Raw genomic sequence first — 20,095 nt, 5'->3', positions numbered from 1 at the left:
TGCCTTATCCTGCCTTGGCGAGACCCCTGTTCAGGTCTCGAAGAACGCTCAGTTGAATGCCAGTGTTGGCACTATTCTGCTCCCGCCCCATGTTGCGACCGGTGTTCGGGACCTGCGCGACTGACACGACGATATTCGACATATCCTTAATGTCCAGGGCCATTCTATTCTCCAGGTGGACACGTTTACTCGTCCCCCTCGTGGTAGTCACCGTCAACCCCTCCGGGTTGTGAAGATTACCTTTGATGGTAGGAGCCTTCCATCCTCTGTCATTCTTGCTGGTGCCAGATGCTCTGTCCAGGAGTACATTCCTTCTCCTCGGCTCTGTAACAAGTGCTGGAGGTTTAGGCATGGCGCCCTCCTCTGCTCCGGGACTGTCTCTCTGTCCTTTGTGTGGTGGCGAAGGTCACTCTAAGTCGGAGTGCACTTCTCCCCAGGCTCGTTGCCTCAACTGCGGTGAGGCCCATCCTACCTTCTCCCGTGCGTGTGTCCATTACAAGCTTGAGGCAGCCGTCCTCAACTTGAAGCACCGGGAGCGTTTATCTTTTCCTGAGGTGAGACGCCAGGTTTGCCGGCTCCCGCCTTATGCTAATATCTCTTATGCTCACGTGTTGGGCTTTTCCTCTCCTCGTCCTTCCCACCTTCCTCAGACTCACAACCGTTTCCAGGCCTTGAACCCTGATACGCCCACTGCCCCCTCCTCTGTTCCTTTGAGTTCTCTCCCGAAGGATCCACCTCCTGGTCCTCTGTCTGGGGTTCCCCTTCTTTCTACCCGGTCTGTCTTGTCTCCTGTGTCTTCTTCCTCGTCTCCCTCCGTTCCTCCTTCCCCTCCGTCTCTTGACTCTCCCCGCCGCCTGTCGGTGCAGGCTGATGTAAATCGCTCTCCAAACGGCCGTCAAGTGTGCTCTCGTTCAGCTTCTCCTGTTGAGACGCTGGAATCCGTTGCCCAGTACGTGGTTGCTGGGAAACCTGTCTCTTTAAGTCAGAAGCGTAAGCCTGGCTCCTCTCCTTCCTCCTCCCCGGCGGGTAAGAAGGTTTCGCTTTTTTCCTCGGCCCCTACTTCTGCCTCTCTCGCTCCTTCCCCTCCCATATCGGTGGTTGCGCCCCCTGTTCCTGCTATGGAGGTTTCTTTAGCTCCCGCTTCCCTCTCGGTTGCTGCCCTTGCTGAGGTGCGCTCCCCTCTTTCTACCCCTCCTCTTACTGCTGCTGTCCTTGACTGTTCCCCTCCGTTGTCACCTCCTCTTCCTCCTCCGGACCCCGCCCGCCCACCTCTGGTCTGTTCTCCTGCCTCCATCCCTCCGTCTTTGCTCAGTTTACCCATGCCCCCTAACCCTGACTTTGCTGATCCTGATATTCTTTAACGTGCTCTGTTGCTCTTTCGCCTCTGTTTCTTCCTTGTTCTCTGTTGTTGTCGTTTCTCTTCTCGTCGATGTCTATTCTTCAATGGAACGTTCGGGGTTATTATGCCAATTTCCTCGAACTCCAACTTTTGATTTCGCGGTTTTCGCCCCTTTGTGTCTGTCTCCAGGAGCCGATGCTTGGTGCTCGTCCTGGTCGTTTTCGTGGCTATTCCTTTCTCTCCCCACCCCCAGCCGTTGCTGGGGCTTCTAATTCTTCTGCTCTCTTGATTCGTGCTGATGTTCCCTTTGTTCCTTTACTTTTTCCTTCGCCTCTCCATTGTTCTGCTGCTCGTATCTTTGTGGGGAAATGGTACACAGTTTGTTCCATTTATCTCCCCCCGAGTGTCCCGCTTTCTCTTCCTGATATGAAACACCTCCTAGACTCCTTGCCGGAGCCTGTGCTCCTGCTGGGTGACTTCAATTGTCGTCATTCTCTTTGGGGTGACGTTCTGACGAATACCCGGGGTCGTCTTCTTGAGCCGTTTCTCCTCTCTTCTTCCCTGTCTCTTCTGAATTCTGGTGAGCCCACTCATTTGGACTCTCGGACTCGCACCCTTTCTTGTCTTGATCTTTCTCTCTGCTCTTCTTCTCTTTACTTAGATTTCACGTGGCAGGTTCTTGATGACCTCCATGGCAGTGATCATTTCCCCACCCTTGTTTCCTTTTTCTCTTTTCGCCATTCCCTCTCTTTCCCTAGGTGGCAGTTTGCTAAGGCGGACTGGACCCTATTTACCCTCAGTGCTGCTCTCTCTGACCTCTCCCTTCTGCCTCTCTCGCGCTCTCCTCCTTTTTCATGACACTGTCTTCAACGCTGCCCTTCGCTCTATTCCTCGCTCTTCCTCTCGGGGTCCACGGAAGTGCGTTCCCTGGTGGAATGCGGACTGTGCTCGGGCTGTCCGCTGTAAGCGTGCAGCCTGAAAGAGGCACCGCCGTAGGCAGACGACCGATTCTTTTCTTTTCTTTCGGAAAGCGAGTGCGGTGGCCCATAGGGCCATCCGTATGGCTAAACGTGAATGTTGGGCATCTTATGTCTCAACAATTACGTCCGAAACTCCTCTGTCCCAGATCTCGAAGCGTATCCGCAAGATAGCGGGTAAGTTCGTTCCCGATGTTTCACCGGTCCTTCACCTCCATGATACTCTTGTGGCGGACCCGTTGCAGGTCGCTTCCGTACTGAGTTCCCACTTTTCTTCTGTTAGCTCTGGTCTTCATCTTCCCCAATCTTTCCTTCTTCGTAAACCTGTCCTTGAGTCTCGTCCTTTAGATTTCTGCACTCGTTTTCAGCTTCCCTATAATGATCCCTTCTCTCTCTCTGAACTTTGTTCTGCCCTGGCCCTCTGCGGTTCTACGGCGGCGGGCTCCGATGGTATTCATTATGAGATGCTTCGCCATCTCCCTCCGTGCACGTCTCGGTATTTACTGAGTCTGCATAATCGGATCTGGGAGTCGTCGTCAGTCCCTGAGGACTGGCTCGATGCCGTTGTCCTCCCGGTTCGCAAACCGGGCTCTCTGGGTACTTCCTCTAAGAACTTTCGCCCTATTGCCCTTACAAGTTGTGTCTGCAAACTCTTTGAACGTATGGTTAACGTTCGTCTGATGTGGTTCCTGGAACACCATCACTTCCTCTCCCCTTCTCAATTTGGTTTCCTCAAGTGCCGCAGCACGACAGATGTCCTGGTGAACTTAGAGGTCTATATTCGTACTGCTTTTGCTGCGAAGACCTCTGTTGTTGCCGTCCTTTTTGACCTGGAAAAGGCTTATGACACCACTTGGCGGTATCTTATTCTATCTCAATTTTTTTTTTCTCCTTCGTGGTCATCTCCCTCTCTATCTCTGCAGCTTCCTCTCTCGTTGTTCCTTTCGGGTGCGCCTTGGTCTGAGCACTACTCTTTTTCTTTGTTGCCCTCAATGGTCTTCTTTCCTCTCTTCCTTCAGGTGTCTTCTCCGCTCTCTATGTCGATGATCTTACCCTTTGCTGTCAGGGTGATGATTCGCCTCTCCTTCAGCGCCGGCTTCAACTTGCAATTGATGCCGTGTCGTCTTGGGCCACCGATCATGGCTTCAAGTTCTCTACTTCTAAGACTTGTGCCATGACTTTTACGCGGAAACGGGTCGTTCTTCGTCCCTCTTTGTCACTTTATGGTCATCCCCTTGAGTACAAAGATTCCGCGAAGGTTTTGGGGTTATTCCTTGACACTCGTTTGTCTTGGTCTCCCCATATCTCTTACCTCCGTGTTGAGTGCTCTAAGGGCCTTACCCTTCTTTGGGTCTTGTCCCATACTTCTTGGGGGGCAGGTAGGCGCACTCTCCTTGCTTTACATTTCTCTCTCGTCCTGTCTAAGCTCGATTATGGTTGCCCTGCTTACTCGTCTGCTTCTCCTTCTACTCTTCGCCGTCTTGATGCTTTGCACCATACTGGGTTGCGCCTCAGTTCTGGTGCCTTTCGTTCGACTCCCGTCCTTAGCTTGTATGTTGACACTGGCTTCCTGTCTCTCCAAGACCGCCGTGATCGCTACTGTCTTCGCTATCTTGCGCGGTCCTTACAACATCCTTCCTCTCGCCTCTGTCGTGCTTTAACTTTTACCCCTCCTGCGGTTCCTGTTCCTCTTCACCACCTCCCTCTTTCTGTCCGGTTATCTCGCCTACAGGACTCTCTTTCCGTTCGTATTTCTAATGTTTCTCCTCGTGTTGTTCCTTCTTTGCTCCCGTGGAGAGTCCCTCTTCCGCGGTTTTGTACATCCTTGACCCGTATCACTAAAGCTTTTACCCCGCCTACGGTTCTAAAACGCCTTTTCCTTGAGCACTTTTCTTCTCACTCCCGCTCCGTTTCTGTCTTCACCGATGGGTCTAAGTCTGCGGACGGTGTTGGCTACTCTGTTGTTTTTCCTGATCGTACTTATATGTGTCGCTTACCTCCGAAGACTAGCATCTTTACAGCGGAGCTTTATGCTATTCTCTATGCTCTTCGTCTCCTGCTTTCTCGTTGTCAGTCTTCCTTTGTAGTTGTTGTTGACTCTCGTAGTGCCCTCATGGCTCTCGGGTCCTTTAATCAGGTTCATCCAGTAGTTGTCGAGATCCAGCATTGGCTGTTTCTTGTTCACAGTAAATTTAAGTCGGATGAGTTTTGTTGGGTTCCCAACCATATTGGTGTGTCTTTAAATGAGCGTGCGGATGCTGCCGCCAAGGAAGCTGTCCGCTCTTGTCCCATCTCTCGTAAAGGTATTCCGTATTCCGACTTTTACCCGGTTATCCATTCCTCCGTCCTTACCCATTGGCAGGCTTCTTGGTTGTCTGTTACTGGTAACAAACTACGTACTCTTAAATGTTGTGTTTCCTCGTGGCCGTCCTCCTACCACAGTAACTGGCGATGGGAAACAGCTCTAGCGAGGTTGCATATTGGCCATGCTCGCTTAGCCCATGGTCAACTGATGGAGCGCCGCCCTGCTCCTTATTGTCCTAATTGCATCGTCCCTCTTACGGTCGTGCATGTCCTTCTTGAATGTCCTGACTTCCAGGACGAGCGTGTGTCTTGCTTTCTGATCGCCCCTCGCGGTCACCTGTCCCTCAATAGAATTCTTGGTGACTCGGATACTTTTGATATCGTTCGCCTTATGCGTTTTTGTTCTCGTATTGGCATCCTTGGTCATATTTAGCGCCCTCTGATTATTCTGCGCATTTGATGGTGCTACATAGCCTTCCCGGTTTGGTGCCTTCTTTTGATAATTACTTACTTACTTACTTTCACTACCTGCTGATGTTGACCTGACCAAATGTAAACTGTGTCATCTAAATTATTCGTACAGCCTCCGGCACTATGTAATGGAGTGCGAAAAGATACTTGAATTCAGAGGCAAATCTATAACAAATGTTAAGGAAATGTTTAAATATTTCCTTTCAAAATGATCCGTACCAGAAATATTATCCAAATATCCCCAGTTTGCTCACTGCAGGTAGTAACAGTGAGTGAGTGTAACCTTTCCACCCATGCCAAATGGTTTTATTTATATACAGATATAGAAGAGTTTGTACATTTTTGTAAAGCCACTAGGACGCATAGCGTTTCAGGCAGGTTAAGGGGCGGTGTGCAGGATAAACATATCAACTGTGGCAATACACATATGTCAGTTGCATAATTTAGAGACTACTTGTGGTCAGTATCGAGCCCATTGTTGACGTGACGATGTGCATTGAATTTTGGGTTTCAGTTCCTGAGCCCATTATGTGCCTCTGTAACCCTTTTCACTACCGCCCATAGGATGGTTAGGGGGTTATCTTGAGGTTATCTTGAGATGGTTTCGGGGCTTAGCGTCCCCGCGGCCCGGTCCTCGACCAAGCCTCCTTTTTTGTTACCCCTCAGGAAGCAGCCCGTAGCAGCTGTCTAACTCCCAGGTACCTATTTACTGCTAGGTAACAGTGTCATCAGGGTGAAAGAAACATTTTGCTCATTTGTCTCCGCCTCCACCGGGAATCGAACTCGGAACCCTCAGGACTACGAATCCGAAGTGCTGTCCACTAAGCTGTCAGGCGCCCTGCATTATTAGGGAGTGCATAATAAATGAACAAAACTGTGTTGTTGTTGATTTACGACCAACGACAGTAGAGGCAGCGTAACGTTACGTTGTCGCTGCCTCAACCAACCCGTCCTCAGACCAAATCCATTCCATCCAGCGGTCGACCACAAAAATGCATTCATCAATTTTAACATGCTGTTCATTCAAAACAGGAATTTTCTCAAATATAAATTAATATCATATTATATTACCATAGTGTACATATTTAGACTTTGGTTAGGTTAGGTGTTTAGGCTCTGTTGCCGATTATTTGTATTTGTAGTACGCGTGTAAAGCATTTACAGTGTTGTGGTTTGAACATAATTCGTCAGTGAAGCACTTGTTATGGAAGTGTTCGAACGTACTCAGTTGTGAATCGTGTTTAACCAGCCCGTCCTTCAAACAAAGACCCAAAACTCATTCCATGCACCCGCCTAACCCCCTATTTATGAAAAAAAAACTGTATATACACGACTCACACAACCCGACCTCGACTCAAGTCCATTACATCCAGCGGTCGACCCCATAGACGCATTCATAAATGTTTACATGCTGTTCATTCAAAAACGGGACTGTTCTCAAATATATATTAATATTATGATATATTAGCATAATGTACATATACAGGTATAAGTTAGATTAGGTGTTTAGGTTCTGTTGGCGATTATTTGTATTTGTAATACGTGGGTGAAGTATTTAAAGCGTTTTGGTTCGAACAAAATTCATCAGTGAAGCACTTGTTCTGGAAGTGTTCGAACAAAATCAGTTGTGAGTCGTGTGTAAACCGTTTTTTATTCATAAACAGGGGGGTTTGGCGGGTGCATGGAATCACTTTTGGGTCTTTGTTTGGAGGACGGGCTGACTCACAACTGCTGACGTTCGAACAATTCCGGAACAAGTGCTTCACTAACGAATTTTGTTCAACGACCTCTCCATTCTACCTCTTCCTCGTGCCCTCCTTCTTTTTCATGACACCGTCTTCGACGCTGCCCTCCTCTCTATTCCTCGCTCTACCTCTTGGGGAATGCGGAAGTGCATTACCTGGTGGAATGTGGACTGTGCTCGGGCTGTCTGCTGTAATCGTGCAGCCTGGAAGAGACACCGCCACCAGCAGAAGGCTGATTCTTTTCTTTTGTTTCGGAAGGCGAGTGTAGTGGCCCGTAGAACCATCCGTACAGCTAAACGTGAGTGTTGGGAATCTTATGTTTCCACCATTACGTCCAAAACTTCTCTGCCGCAAGTCTGGAAGCGTATCCACATGATAACGAGTAAGTTCGTTCCCGATGTCTCGCCGGTCCTTCACCTTCGTGGTACTCTTGTGGCGTACCGATTGGGAGCCGGTCGGCCGAGCGGACAGCACGCTGGCTTGTGATCCTGTGGTCCCGGGTTCGATCCCGGGCGCCGGCGAAAAACAATGGGCAGAGTTTCTTTCACCCTATGCCCCTGTTACCTAGCAGTGAAATAGGTACCTGGGTGTTAGTCAGCTGTCACGGGCTGCTTCCTGGGGGTGGAGGCCTGGTCGAGGACCGGGCCACGGGGACACTTAAAAGCCCCGAAATCATCTCATGATAACCTCAAGATAACCTATCCGTTACAGGTCGTGACCGAACTAGGTTCCCACTTTTGATCTGTTAGCTCTGGTTCTCATCTTCCTCAATCTTTTCTTCTTCGTAAGCCTGTTCTTCGATCTTGTCCTTTTAGAATTCTGCACCCCATCTCAGACTTCCCTATAACGATCCCTTCTCTCTCTCTCTCTCTCTGAACTTCAGTCTGCCCTGGCCCTCTGCAGTTCTACGGCGGCGGGCCCAGATGGCATTCATTATGAGATGCTTCGCCATCTACCTCCGTGCTCGTCTCAGTATTTACTGAGTCGAGTCTGGGAGTCATTGTCAGTCTCTGAGGACTGGTTCGATGCCGTTGTCTTCCTTGTTCGGAAACCACGGTCTCTCGGGACATCCCCTAAGGACTTCCGCCCTGTTGCCCTCACGACTTGTGTCGGCAAACTCTTTGAATGTATGGTTAACGTTCGTCTGATGTGGTTCTTAGAAAATTATCACTACCTCTCCCCTTTCAATTTGGTTTCGCAAGTGCCGCAGCACGACAGATGTCCTGGTGAACTTGGAGGTCTATATTCGTACTGCTTTTGCTGCGAAGACCTCCGTTGTTGCCGTCCTTTTTGACCCGGAAAATGCTTACGACACCACCTGGAGATATCATATTGTCCCAACTTCATTCTTTTGGCCTAGTGGTAATCTCCCTCTTTTCCTCCAAAGCTTCCTCTCTCGTCGATCCTTTCGAGTGAGGCTTGGTGCTACTCTCTCTACCCCTTTTAGGCAACACGAGGGTGTGTCCCAGGGTAGTGTTCTGAGCACTACTCTTTTTCTGGTTGCCCTCAATGGTCTTCTTTCCTCTCTTCCTTCTGGTGTCTTCTCCGCTCTTTATGTCGACGATCTTACCCTATGCTGTCGGGGTGGTGATTCGCCTCTCCTTCAACGACGGCTTCAAGTTGCAATTGATGTTATGTCGTCTTGGGCCACCGATCATGGCTTCAGGTTCTCTACGTTTAAGACTTGTGCTATGACTTTTACTCGGAAGCATGTCGTTTTTCGTCCCTCTTTGTCGTTTTATGGTCATCCCCTTGTGTACAGGGATTCCACTAAGCTTTTGGGGTTAATCTTTGACCTTCATTTGTCTTGGTCACCCCATATCTCTTATTTCTGAGTTGAATGCTCTAAGGCCCTACCCTCCTTCAATTTTTTCCTATACTTCATGGGGGAGCGGATAGGCGCACGCTCTTCTCTTTACATTCCTCTCTCGTCCTGTCTAAACTCAATTATGATTGCCCTGTTTACTCGTATTCTTCTCCTTCTACTCTTTGCCGTCTTTTTGCTTTGCCCCATACTGGGTTGCGTCTCGGCTCTGGTGCCTTTCGTTCGACTCCCGCCCTCAGCTTGTATGTTGACGCTGGTTTCTTATCTCTCCAGGACTCCGCAGGGAGGAATACTAAGCCCTTTCAACTGTCGTATGGAACAAATCATGAAGCTCAAGTTACCAAAAGCCAAACTGCTAAACTATGCAAACGACTACAGGGACATTATCAATGGCAAACGCGCCAGGAATATGTACAAAAATGCTTAAACATCATCAGCAGGGAAGCAGAACACATTGAAGATAAACAGCAATAAAACCAAAGCAATGGCCATTAAAATGAGAGCTCAACACATCAGACTCGCAATACATGGACAATAAATTGATTGGGCTACCTCCTTTCAATACCTAGGAGTCATAATAGACAACCAGTTAAAATTCATTTGAGAAATTGATAATCTTCGGCAACGTTACAAAGACAGAAACTAAGCTTTGCGCTCCCTTACAAGTTTTAGAGATGGTGAAACTCTACCAGTACTCAAAATGTACTACGTTCATGTAGTTAGGTCACTCATTTACTATGCTGCCTCTGTTCTTATATACCTTAGTGATAACCAATGGGAGAAAACTCAAAGGGTCACAAAATTATAACCCTCTGAACAATGCTAGGAGCACCTATATGGACGCGTCGAGAGAATCTGAGAATGGAAAACAACTTATCAGCCTTAGAAAACAGGATCAAACAAAAAATAGCCACCATAACAGCAAACGTTGTTGGAACCACTGCCAGACTGTCAATCAAAGATAGCCTACACAGATCGCTTCACCGAAACCTTCAATATAGAACAAGTGCATGAACAGAAAATCTGGTCAAGATTCTAGAGAACGTTGACTTGAAACGGACAATTAGAAACAAAGGAGAAGATAGCCGATATCAGCACTTTCGGCAGCCTCCTCCATGGGAAGAATCGGGTATAAAGAAAATCATTGAAGGATTACCAGTTAAAAAATCAGCATGTGACTCGCAGAGGCTCAGAGCAATCAAATAACAACAAATGTAAAGCATCTCACGACCAACAACCATGCACATCTTCTCAGATGAATCATTTGATCAAGAAAGATTCTGCTGGGGCAGCAGTTTACAGTTATAACTATGTAGCTTACTGAAGCATGAATAGTGGGTGCTCAACATTGCAAACATAATTATATTCCCTGAAAGAAGCCATAAATTATTCAATTGAGAATACTTTATGATTTCCTCATTCACACCTACTCTAAATCACATCAAACTCAACATTCATCCAACAAAGAGCAGCTGCATTAGATGCAAAATCCACAGTGACTACAATGGTTAGAAAAGCAATTGAAGAATGGGACACACAAGTGAACACTTTGCATCTATGTCCGCCACCAAGATAATGTTATTAAAACTTGAATAAAACCAGTGTGCTAAAACAGAAGCGAAGAAGAAACGGGGGGAAAAGGAGGAATCTCCACCTCCATTTAAAACTTTGACCCAAATATCACAGTAACAAGCTTATCGCAAATAAATGAATTCAATTACCGACTCACTATAGCCCGTGCTACAAGAACATTTTGTTCTAAGTAGATAAATCTAAAACCACAAAAACTCACTACTTTTGTGATAATCGACTTGATAATGGTCCAGGACGGCCCAAACGTCGTCGTCTCCTCATCTTTTGGTGTGTGGTTTAGTCTTCATATCTTCAGCAATGTCATTGTGACTCATCGTCTGCATACTGATGCCACACGTAAGCGTCTTATTCTGTTTAATTTCTTCGATTCTCTACTTTCCTTCAAGCGGCCTTTTTGTTCCTTCGAGTCTTCCCTTGTTACCGTCAAACGTCACAGAAACCAGTTTAGGTTTCTTAAAGACAGAACTTGTGGAGCAAGTTCTCCTTCGTTCCTTGTTTCACTTTCTCCAATTTGAAAGGCTCTTCGGGCTCTCCTTTTCCTGAGCATGCCCATCTTCTACTTCAAGAACTTTGCAATCCACCTTCTTTCAAGTTGACGATGCTTTTCTAACAGCACGTCAACACCAAAACGTTGTCTTCTTTTCTTCCCAGGTATATGTGCAATATCTTATTTCCCATCGCTTTTGACACTGCTAACCTCTCTTCTTCCCACCACTCCTCCACACTACACAACGCTGCTAACTTCTCCTCTTCCCACCACTCCTCCATACTACACAACAAACATCATCATCTGATTTCCAACAGTACTAGGGGTAAATACTCTATCCTCTTGCGTACTGGCTAGCTAAAACTCTGACGCCTTACCTTGGCATTTTTTCTCCTGCCCACCTTCGTCACACTCAGTACCTTATAGAAAGACTGCGCCTGCAGCCCTCCTGTAAGATGCTTAGTCTTGATGTCGACTCTGTTTACTAATGTTCCCCTTGATGACGTTCTCTCTTTCCTTAGTCATAAGACCACTGAGGGTCTTCTTCATCTCCAGCTCCCCACTAACGTTTTCCTTGAACTCATCCGACTCTGTGTTGACTCAAGCTCCTGCTCTTTCAATGGCAAATAGTTCTCTCAAACTTTCGGTGTCACTATGGGTTCTCCATCTCTCTCCTGTTCTTGCCAATCTCAATATGGAATACTTGGAAACCGTTCTTCTTCCCAATATTGATACTCTTCCCTCTCTCTTGCTTCGCAATGTTGATGAGATTTTTGCTTTATGGCCTCATGACCTTATTCTTTTCCAGCCTTTCCTCTCCTCTCTTAGCAATCTGGCTCCTTCTATCTATTTCAAAGTTGAATGGAAATCTAATTACCTGCTTCCTTTTCTTGACGTTTCATGTTCACAGCTCTGTGTCCAGGATCTCTTTCTCTATTTTCCACAAACCCATGCATAGTGGCATGTATATTTACTTTTCCTACCATTCTCCTACTGTTAAAAAAAGTATTCTCGTCTCTCTCTTCCTCCGCGCTCTCCATCAGTGACTTAGTTCTTTTATTCAGAAATTTCCTTTATTTACAAATCTATCTCTCGTCTTGGTTACCCTTTACATTTTATCAACTGTGTTTATTCTCAAGCTAAACGAAATTTCTTTCATCCCAAACCTGTTTCCAACACTATTAGCACTGTGCTCTGCCTTCCCTTCATATCTGAACTCAAAAATCTCACTAATACCCTTCGTCCTCTTGACATAAAGTTCGCCTTTGGACAAACTAACATTCCTCGTGGTAATCTGGTTCACACTTCTCCTCCTGCTTTTAATGCTGCTGATGTCTACTCTATTTCCTGTTAGTCTTGTCCTCTCTAATACTTTGGGGAAACTGGTCTTACACTGAATGACACTTAAGGATCACAAAAGAAGTGGTAAGTCAGTAAACACAAACAATGCTTCCTTCTTTTATGTTAGGGATTCTAATCATCCTATTGATTAGACGTCTTCTTAAATAATATTTTCTGCGTCTACTCGTCACAGACGCCGTCTTGTCGAATCGGCTCTGATACACAACCTACCCAACCATTAACCAGAATCCAGGCTTTGTTGCTGCTGACTCTTCCCTTTCACAGTACATATTCAAATGCTCTAAAATTTATAACAAACGATGACTTAACATAAGCCTACCCAACCTCTATCTTTTTTTTCTCTCTTATTCTTACGTTCCCATTTTTATACCTATTACTATCAGTACCAGCCCCACGTTGTTGTGGCTCAGTCTGGCTAAATAGAAAAGAAAGAAAAGAGAAAGTACACGTTTCTAATATGTTTAATTTCACAATGCTTGTAGTATAAAATATTTGTTGTTGTTCCACTGTCTGTGGAAATATAGAGATTGTCTGGTTTGCCGACTCTAGAACACGCAACATATAATTGTTCATGTGAGAATCAATCTGTGTCTAGCTTTAAACTGCACAATTCTAAAGATTGGCCCTGAGCTTTGTTGATGGTAATTCCAAACGCCAATCGAATTGGAAATTACAGTCTTTTATATTGAAATTGCATATCTGTTGGAATCATATGAATGCGAAGAATGAGAACAACTTCACCTTTGAAAGGTCCTGTCAAGATTGTGGCTTTTACGACGTTGCTGATTAAATTTTTACTGCAAGGCGCGTGGCGTTGCAAAGTTTTCGCTGGTTGATATTTCACAACATGATAATTGGCACGCCGATTTTCAATTGCCGTACGTGTGATGGTATCCCCGGCAGACCGAGTGAATTCAAAAACTCTGTTGGATAATTAACCGCTTCATCTGCTTCCTCAACAGTGTCGACGGACTTGTATGTGACTGCCTTGCCTTGAATATTAGACTGAACAATATTGTTAAGTTAGTGGACGTCTTTGCTCTTGGCCGCATGAAGAGCTCGTTCATTCAGACAATCGTGATATTTATAATTGGTTTGAACATTGGGAAATACTTTTTTAACAAATTCTTTTGACGTCACTAAATTGAAGAAGTTTTGAGGCAATGAAATTCGTCCTGAGGTCAGATCAACCGGCATGTTTCCGTTCCCAATTTCCAGAAATTGATGTGAAAATATCCCAGCTGATGGATCGTTTTGCTGCTAGACACGCATATTTGTAATTAATTTTAACGTCTTTACGTGGCGCCACAAAGTAGAGTATTTCAGGCGAGAATTTATTTCGTCCGCTGGTGTCGTTCGAGGAATTACAGGTAATGTTTGCCTGAAATCTCCTGCTGGCAACATTCATGCATTCCCAAATGGTCTAATGATGATGGTCTGAAAATTTCAAAGCAATCGGTGAAGAACTTTTGGAGATTAGCCATTTTGAACAAACGAACATTTCCATTTTTATTTATATAGACTACTCCATTCTTACACCCCTTTATTACCCCATCTCATCTGCCTTGCTCTTTCCTTCCTCTAGGAATTTCCTCCCCTCACCTCTCTTGTCTTAATGCCCGTGCCTTCCTCGCTCCCAGATGACCAGACGGCACCGCTCCTGTGCCAGTTAAGTCCACTACGGGCTCACCATAGCCCGTGCTATTTGTCCCGCTCCTGTGCCAGGTAAGTTACGGGCTTACCATAGCCCGTGCTACTTGGAACTTGTTCCGAGTAGCTGAATCTATAACAACAACAACAACAACCGCGCTCCCAGTTGTGCACAGTACCAAATCTGGTCTATACCAGCAAGCTTGAGTATCTTCACAAGACATTCATCTCCACCGAGACCCATTGGTTTTAACAACGACAATGTGCCACAAACGCCTCAAAGTCAGGACTCACCCCCATGGACGGTCATACTTTTACCAAAAGCGACGTCCTGAAGATCCTAAAAGCCGACATTACACCCATCGATCTTGATCAAGAAGGTGAGAATATTGTGCTCTATTTCTCGTGTGTGGATGATCTCGAAAAACTCCAAAAACTCGAACTCACACTTCGCAAAGTGCACCACCTCTTTACTCTTCCCACGTCAGTACACCGCCGACCGAAAAGTTTTTAATCAACGGGACCAGCCGCTGGATCGCGGACCGAGAAGCAACGGAGATCATTACAAATATCGAGGAAGAAACCCCAAACCTGGGGGTATCCGATGTTATATTCTGCAACACCAGTACCGACGACGACAAGCGCCCCACCATGAAGATATCCTTCACCACCTTAGCTGCGTCTAACCAGGCTGCCAAACATGGTCTCAACTGCTTTGGCATCAAGATTTCACCCTTCTAAATCAAGAAGGAACGATTCCACGAGCTCCAACAGTGCTTTCTGTGCTTCTATTTCTCACACCCCCACTAACAAGAGTCAGCACCCTGTCCAGAAGTGCAGCCTTTGCGCCCAAAACCATCATTACTCCAACTGCGAGACAAAAACCAATTGCTGCCTGCTCTGCAGCGGAGTTTACCCTGAAATTACTCACCGCTGCCCTTGCAGATAGAAAATCATTAGGATCTAGGCTGAATCCAATAAAGCCAAACCTTCTACTTCCGCCAGAGCCACCAACACCAAAGCCAGCACCTCAGCTCCCACCAACCTACCAGAAGACTTCCCAGTCCTACCAAACAGTGGCTCCTCTCAACAGGCCACCCAGCCAACACACTGGGGTCCTGAGGACCAACTAGCACTCTCACAGTCTATTGCATCACGTGCAGGTATTATCACTGATCTTATTCGACTAGCAGAGAGGCTTGCCAGACCAGACAATCAACAATTCCTCAAGGAATTTAACACACAGTACCTAGCCAACGGCCTGGACCCAATCATCGCCCCTCATGCAAGTCTCACTTCCTCCACTACCACTCAGGAGACGACCACCAGGACGACCACGAGGTCGATCTCATTCCAGACTCCAGAACTACCCAAGACTTGGGTGGCACAAACAAAGGTATTTCCCTCTCCAGCTCCCAACACTCCTACCATCACCATCTCAGCAGATACGCTAGCACATACGCTCCTACACTTGTGGAGAGTGAGGGTGAAATTGGATATAAGAAAGTGAGCTTCAAGGTAATGTACTCAAACATTGATGGGATTACCAATAAAGCAAGTGAACTGCGGAAAGGGCGCAAAAAGAAAATCTTCATGTAATACGACTCACGGCAACAAAATTGTCAGGGGTCATAACAGATGCTGTTTTTCCAAAGGACTACCATATAGTAAGGAAAGAATGGGAAGGGAGAGGAGGTGGAGGAGTGGCCCTGCTGATAAGGAAGTGCTGGAGTTTTCATGAGATGGAAATTCCGGGCAGTGACGGATTCATAGATTACATAACAGGAACTATAACAATGGGTGGACCTAAGATAATAGTGGCAGTCATTTACAACCCTTCCCTAAATGACAGAAGACCTAGACAGGAGTTTGATAGGAACAACATGGCAACCATTAATATAATAAAAAGAGCAGGTTCAGTTGCCTGCAGGAATGGCTCAAGACTCTTAATCATGAGCGATTTCAACCATGGAAAGATAGACTGGGAGAATGGGGACCCACATGGTGGTGCAGGTACGTGGAGAGTTAAACTCTTGGAAGTGGAAACAAGGAACTTTCTGAGCCAGCATGTCAAGGAACCCACAGGAGTGAGAGGCAATGATGAACCAGCTAGACTAGACTTGATATTCACTCTGAATGAGTCAGAAATAAGGGAAGTCAAAGTTGAAGCCCCCATAGGAATGAGTGACCATAGTGTACTGACTTTTGAGTACTTGGTGGAGGTAGGGATAACCTATCCAAGGATGGGATCGGAGGGAAAAAGACTGAATTGCCGAAGAGGAAAATATGACGAGATGAGGAACTTCCTCAGAGGAATACCATGGGAAACAGAACTTAGAGACAAGAATGTGCAGGTCATGATGAAATTGTCACCCAGAAGTGCCAGGAAGCTGCAGACAGGTTTATCCCCGTCCAAAAGGAGAAAAACGAAAAAAACAGAAAAACCCATGGTTCAACCAGGAATGCATGGTAGCAAAGCAACTGAGTAAAAGAACATGGAGAAACTACAGAAATAACAAAATACCGGAGAGCAGGGAGAGATACCAGAGGGCCAGAAATGAGTACCTCAGAGTGAGGAGGGAAGCAGAGACAGTTTGAAAATTACATCGCGAGTAAAGCCAAGACCCAACCAAAGCTGCTCCACAGCCACATCAGGAGGAAAACAGCAGTGAAGGAACAAGTGATGAAGCTGCAAACAGGGGAGAACAGATACACAGAGAATGACAAGGAGGTGTGTGAAGAACTCAACAAGAGATTCCAGGAGGTCTTCACAACAGAACAAGGAGAAACCCCTGCACTAAATGAGGAGGTGGCAAACCAAGCAACCTTGGAGGAATTTGACCTCACCAGTGATGAGGTCAAAAGGTGTCTGCTGGAGCTGGATGTGACAAAGGCTGTTAGGCCTGACAGAATCTCACTATGGATACTAAAGGAAGGTGCAGAAGCACTAAGTGAGCCACTCACTATGGTGTATAACAGGTCACTGGAAACAGGAGACTTACCAGAAAGTTGGAAGACAGCTAACGTGGTCCCAATATACAAGAAAGGTGATTGGCAATAGGCACTGAACTACGGGCCAGTTTCCTTAACTTGTATACTATGCAAGGTGATGGAGAAGATCGTGAGGAAAAGGCTCGTAGATCATCTGGAGGGAAATAACTTTGTAACGCACCACCAACATGGGTTCAAGGATGGTAAATCGTGCCTCACAGGTTTAATAGAATTTTATGACCAGGCAACAAAAATTAGGCAGGAAAGAGAAGGGTGGGCCAACTCCATTTTCCTGGACTGCCAGAAAGCCTTTTACACAGTACACCATAAAAGACTGGTAAAAAAGTTGGAGCAACAGGCAGGAGCAAAAGGGAAGGTGCCAGTGGATAAGAGAGTACCTAAGCAACAGGAAACAGCGAGTAACGGTGAGGGGGGGGGGAAGACATCAGAGTGGCGAGATGTCACCAGCGGAGTCCCACAGGGCTCAGTACTTGGACCCATCCTGTTTCTAATATATGTAAACGATCTTCTGGAGGGTATAGACTCATTCCTCTCAATGTTTGCTGATGATGCAAAAGAGTCAAGACGGATGAAGATAGACAGAGACTACAGGATGACCTGGATAAACTGGAGGAATGATCTAGAAAATGGCTGCTAAAGTTCAACTCGGGAAAGTGTAAGGTAATGAAATCAGGCGAAGGGAGCAGGAGGCTGAACACAAGGTATCATCTGGGAGGTGAAATCCTGCAAGAGTTAAATAGAGATAAAGATTTGGGGGTTGATATCACACCGAACCTGTCCCCAGAGGCCCACATCAAAAGAATATCATCAGCGGCATATGCTAGACTGGCCAACATAAAAACTGCCTTTAGAAACTTGTGTGAGGAATCTTTCAGAACCCTGTATACCACTTATGTAAGACCAATCCTGGAGTATGCAGCTCCAGCCTGGAGTCCATACCTAGTTAAACACAAGACAAAGTTAGAGAAGATTCAGTGGTATGCCACCAGGCTCGACCCGGAACTGAGAGGAATGAGTTACGAGGAAAGGCTAAAGGAGCTGAACCTAACATACCTGGAAAACAGAAGAGTAAGGGGAGACATGATAACCACCTACAAAATTCTCAGAAGAATTGACAGGGTGGACAAAGACAAACTCTTCAGCACGGGTGGGACACGAACAAGGGGACACACGTGGAAACTTAGTACCCAGATGAGCCACAGAGACGTGAGCAAGATTTTTTAAGTGTCAGAGTAGTTAATAAATGGAATGCACTAGGAAGTGATGTGGTGGAGGCTGACTCCATACACAGTTTCAAATGTAGATATGATAGAGCCCAATAGGCTCAGAAATCTGTACACCAGTTGATTGACAGTTGAGAGGCGGGACCAGAGCCAAAGCTCAACCCCCGCAAGCACAATTAGGTGAGTACGTACTGTCTACAAATACTAACAGCACCACAGTGCTCCTGAAATAGCTACAACCACTAATCCACGACACCTGAGCCTACCTCAGGCTACGAGACGAAAGACCAAACCACCAACTACAGGTGTTATGGACTCCTCAGACGAGGAAAGCTTAGTAGGAGCTCCACCGCCGCAACACAAATACGACACCTACGTGCTACAAGACCTCCTCATGGAGGCCATCTCACCAAACTCTGACAACAGCACGGACATATCAACTCACAGTAAGTATCAGCCAAAGAAAAACGGAAGACCTAGAAGCCTACACTACCCCACCAGCAACATAACTGGTACAGTCAGCCCCATCCCCAGATCTCCGGTATCAGCTATTGATACAGATAATGGCTCCAAAGGGCCTCCACTTACAGGTTCACCATAGCTCGTGCTGCTTGGAACTTTTTTGTTCTGAGTAGCTGAATCTAAAACAACAACAACAACAACAACACTCTCCTCGCTCCCATCACAATTGACTTGATAAGTGTCCCCGACGGACCGAAACGTCTTCGTCTTCTCATCTTCTGGTGTGTGACTTAGTTTTCACTTATTTTTTTTAATTGAAACATTGTATTTCTGTGAGAAAATCCAAAGGAGCCGTGATGAGGATTCGAACCTATGCACTGGGTATTCCCAGATGATATATCACAATAATGTGATTTCTCTGTGTACTGTATTTCTTGAATGTGTCATACATAGAATATAAATATTAGTTGTTCTACCGTTGCAGCTGCTGGACGCTTGCTATCAACTGGACGAAGACCAAGCCATTGGTCTCTTGGAACAGAAGCATTCCAAATGGGGCAACAAGAACTGTCTGGAGCTGGCACTGGTAGCCAAGGACATGGCCTTCGTCTCCACCCGCGCCGGCCAGGCCTGCATCGACCGCAGGTGGCGTCAGGGCATGAGCAGGGCGCCTGGCCTGGCCGTCGTCCTCGCTAACATCTTCCCGCTTCTTATCTTCTGGCGTCGCCTCTTCCGGTAAGGAACCTTGCTTTAATGGTATGGAGATAATTTAATATGAGAGTACATGTAAATATACACTCCTGGTATGTAAATCCTTCTTCTTTCAATCAGAATCTTCAGTCAAAAAAAGCTAAGTAATCAAATTTATGATATCTAGGATTATTATGAAACCTGTGAGCAGACATATGTCAACAATCAACCCATATTAGTAGAGGATATCATGTTTAGTAGAGTTGATCTAAAACACGTACCTTGCTGAGGAAATAATTATATGAAGATAAAGCTTTGCAACATGTAATGTTACTAGTCGTTCCCCCACGCTCAATAGTGAGGAAGAACAGTGGGTCTATTGTATATTGTTCCCACTAATATTCGTGCAACAGGATTTTATAGACCTGGGACATATGTGCTAGGATCCTGGAGACCATTTGACCAGTATCAGCGAAGAGTCATGATGCTTTATCATGATGCATGGTAGTTAAGATATTAACTACCATGCTTTTGCAACTGTCAAATTGTCATTTTGGATTCTATGGCGGCTGCTTTACATACTACTTTACACCTCTTTATCACCTTAAGTTACATGAAATATTTAAAGAATCTTAACAAAGTTCCTACCCTAAAGGAATTTGAAGCTCATAAAGGAAACATGACTGTTAAATCATATAATAATAATAATAATAATAATAATAATAATAATAATAATAATAATAATAATAATAATAATAATAATAATAATAATAATAATTATTATTATTATTATTATTATTATTATAAGTCCATAATAGGAGGAATGTTTCGGGCATAACTATCGCTTCGAGCGATTTAACTTTGGTCATTTGCCTCTATAGAATATAGATGATATGTGTCTGCACATGAGACTCTTAATGAAGGACATTTTTGACTGTGTGAGTTAGATTTTTGA

The 20,095-nt window shown here is 45.7% G+C and overlaps 1 protein-coding gene across 1 annotated transcript in view; it reads left to right on the top strand.

The window, feature by feature from the left end:
* Positions 1-20,095, top strand: part of LOC123770920 (transient receptor potential cation channel subfamily M member-like 2) — a 317,900-nt gene that overhangs the window by 182,198 nt on the left and 115,607 nt on the right. The window contains exon 15 of the mRNA XM_069306032.1: positions 18,935-19,185. Coding sequence (XP_069162133.1) covers positions 18,935-19,185 — 251 coding nt within the window. The remainder of the gene's footprint in view (positions 1-18,934; positions 19,186-20,095) is intronic.

The sequence above is a fragment of the Procambarus clarkii genome, chromosome 56 (assembly GCF_040958095.1).
Source record: "Procambarus clarkii isolate CNS0578487 chromosome 56, FALCON_Pclarkii_2.0, whole genome shotgun sequence".
In the NCBI taxonomy this organism is placed as follows: Eukaryota; Metazoa; Arthropoda; class Malacostraca; order Decapoda; family Cambaridae; genus Procambarus; species Procambarus clarkii.
The sequence above is the reverse complement of the archived record's forward strand: the minus strand, read 5'-3'. Positions and strand labels throughout refer to the sequence as shown.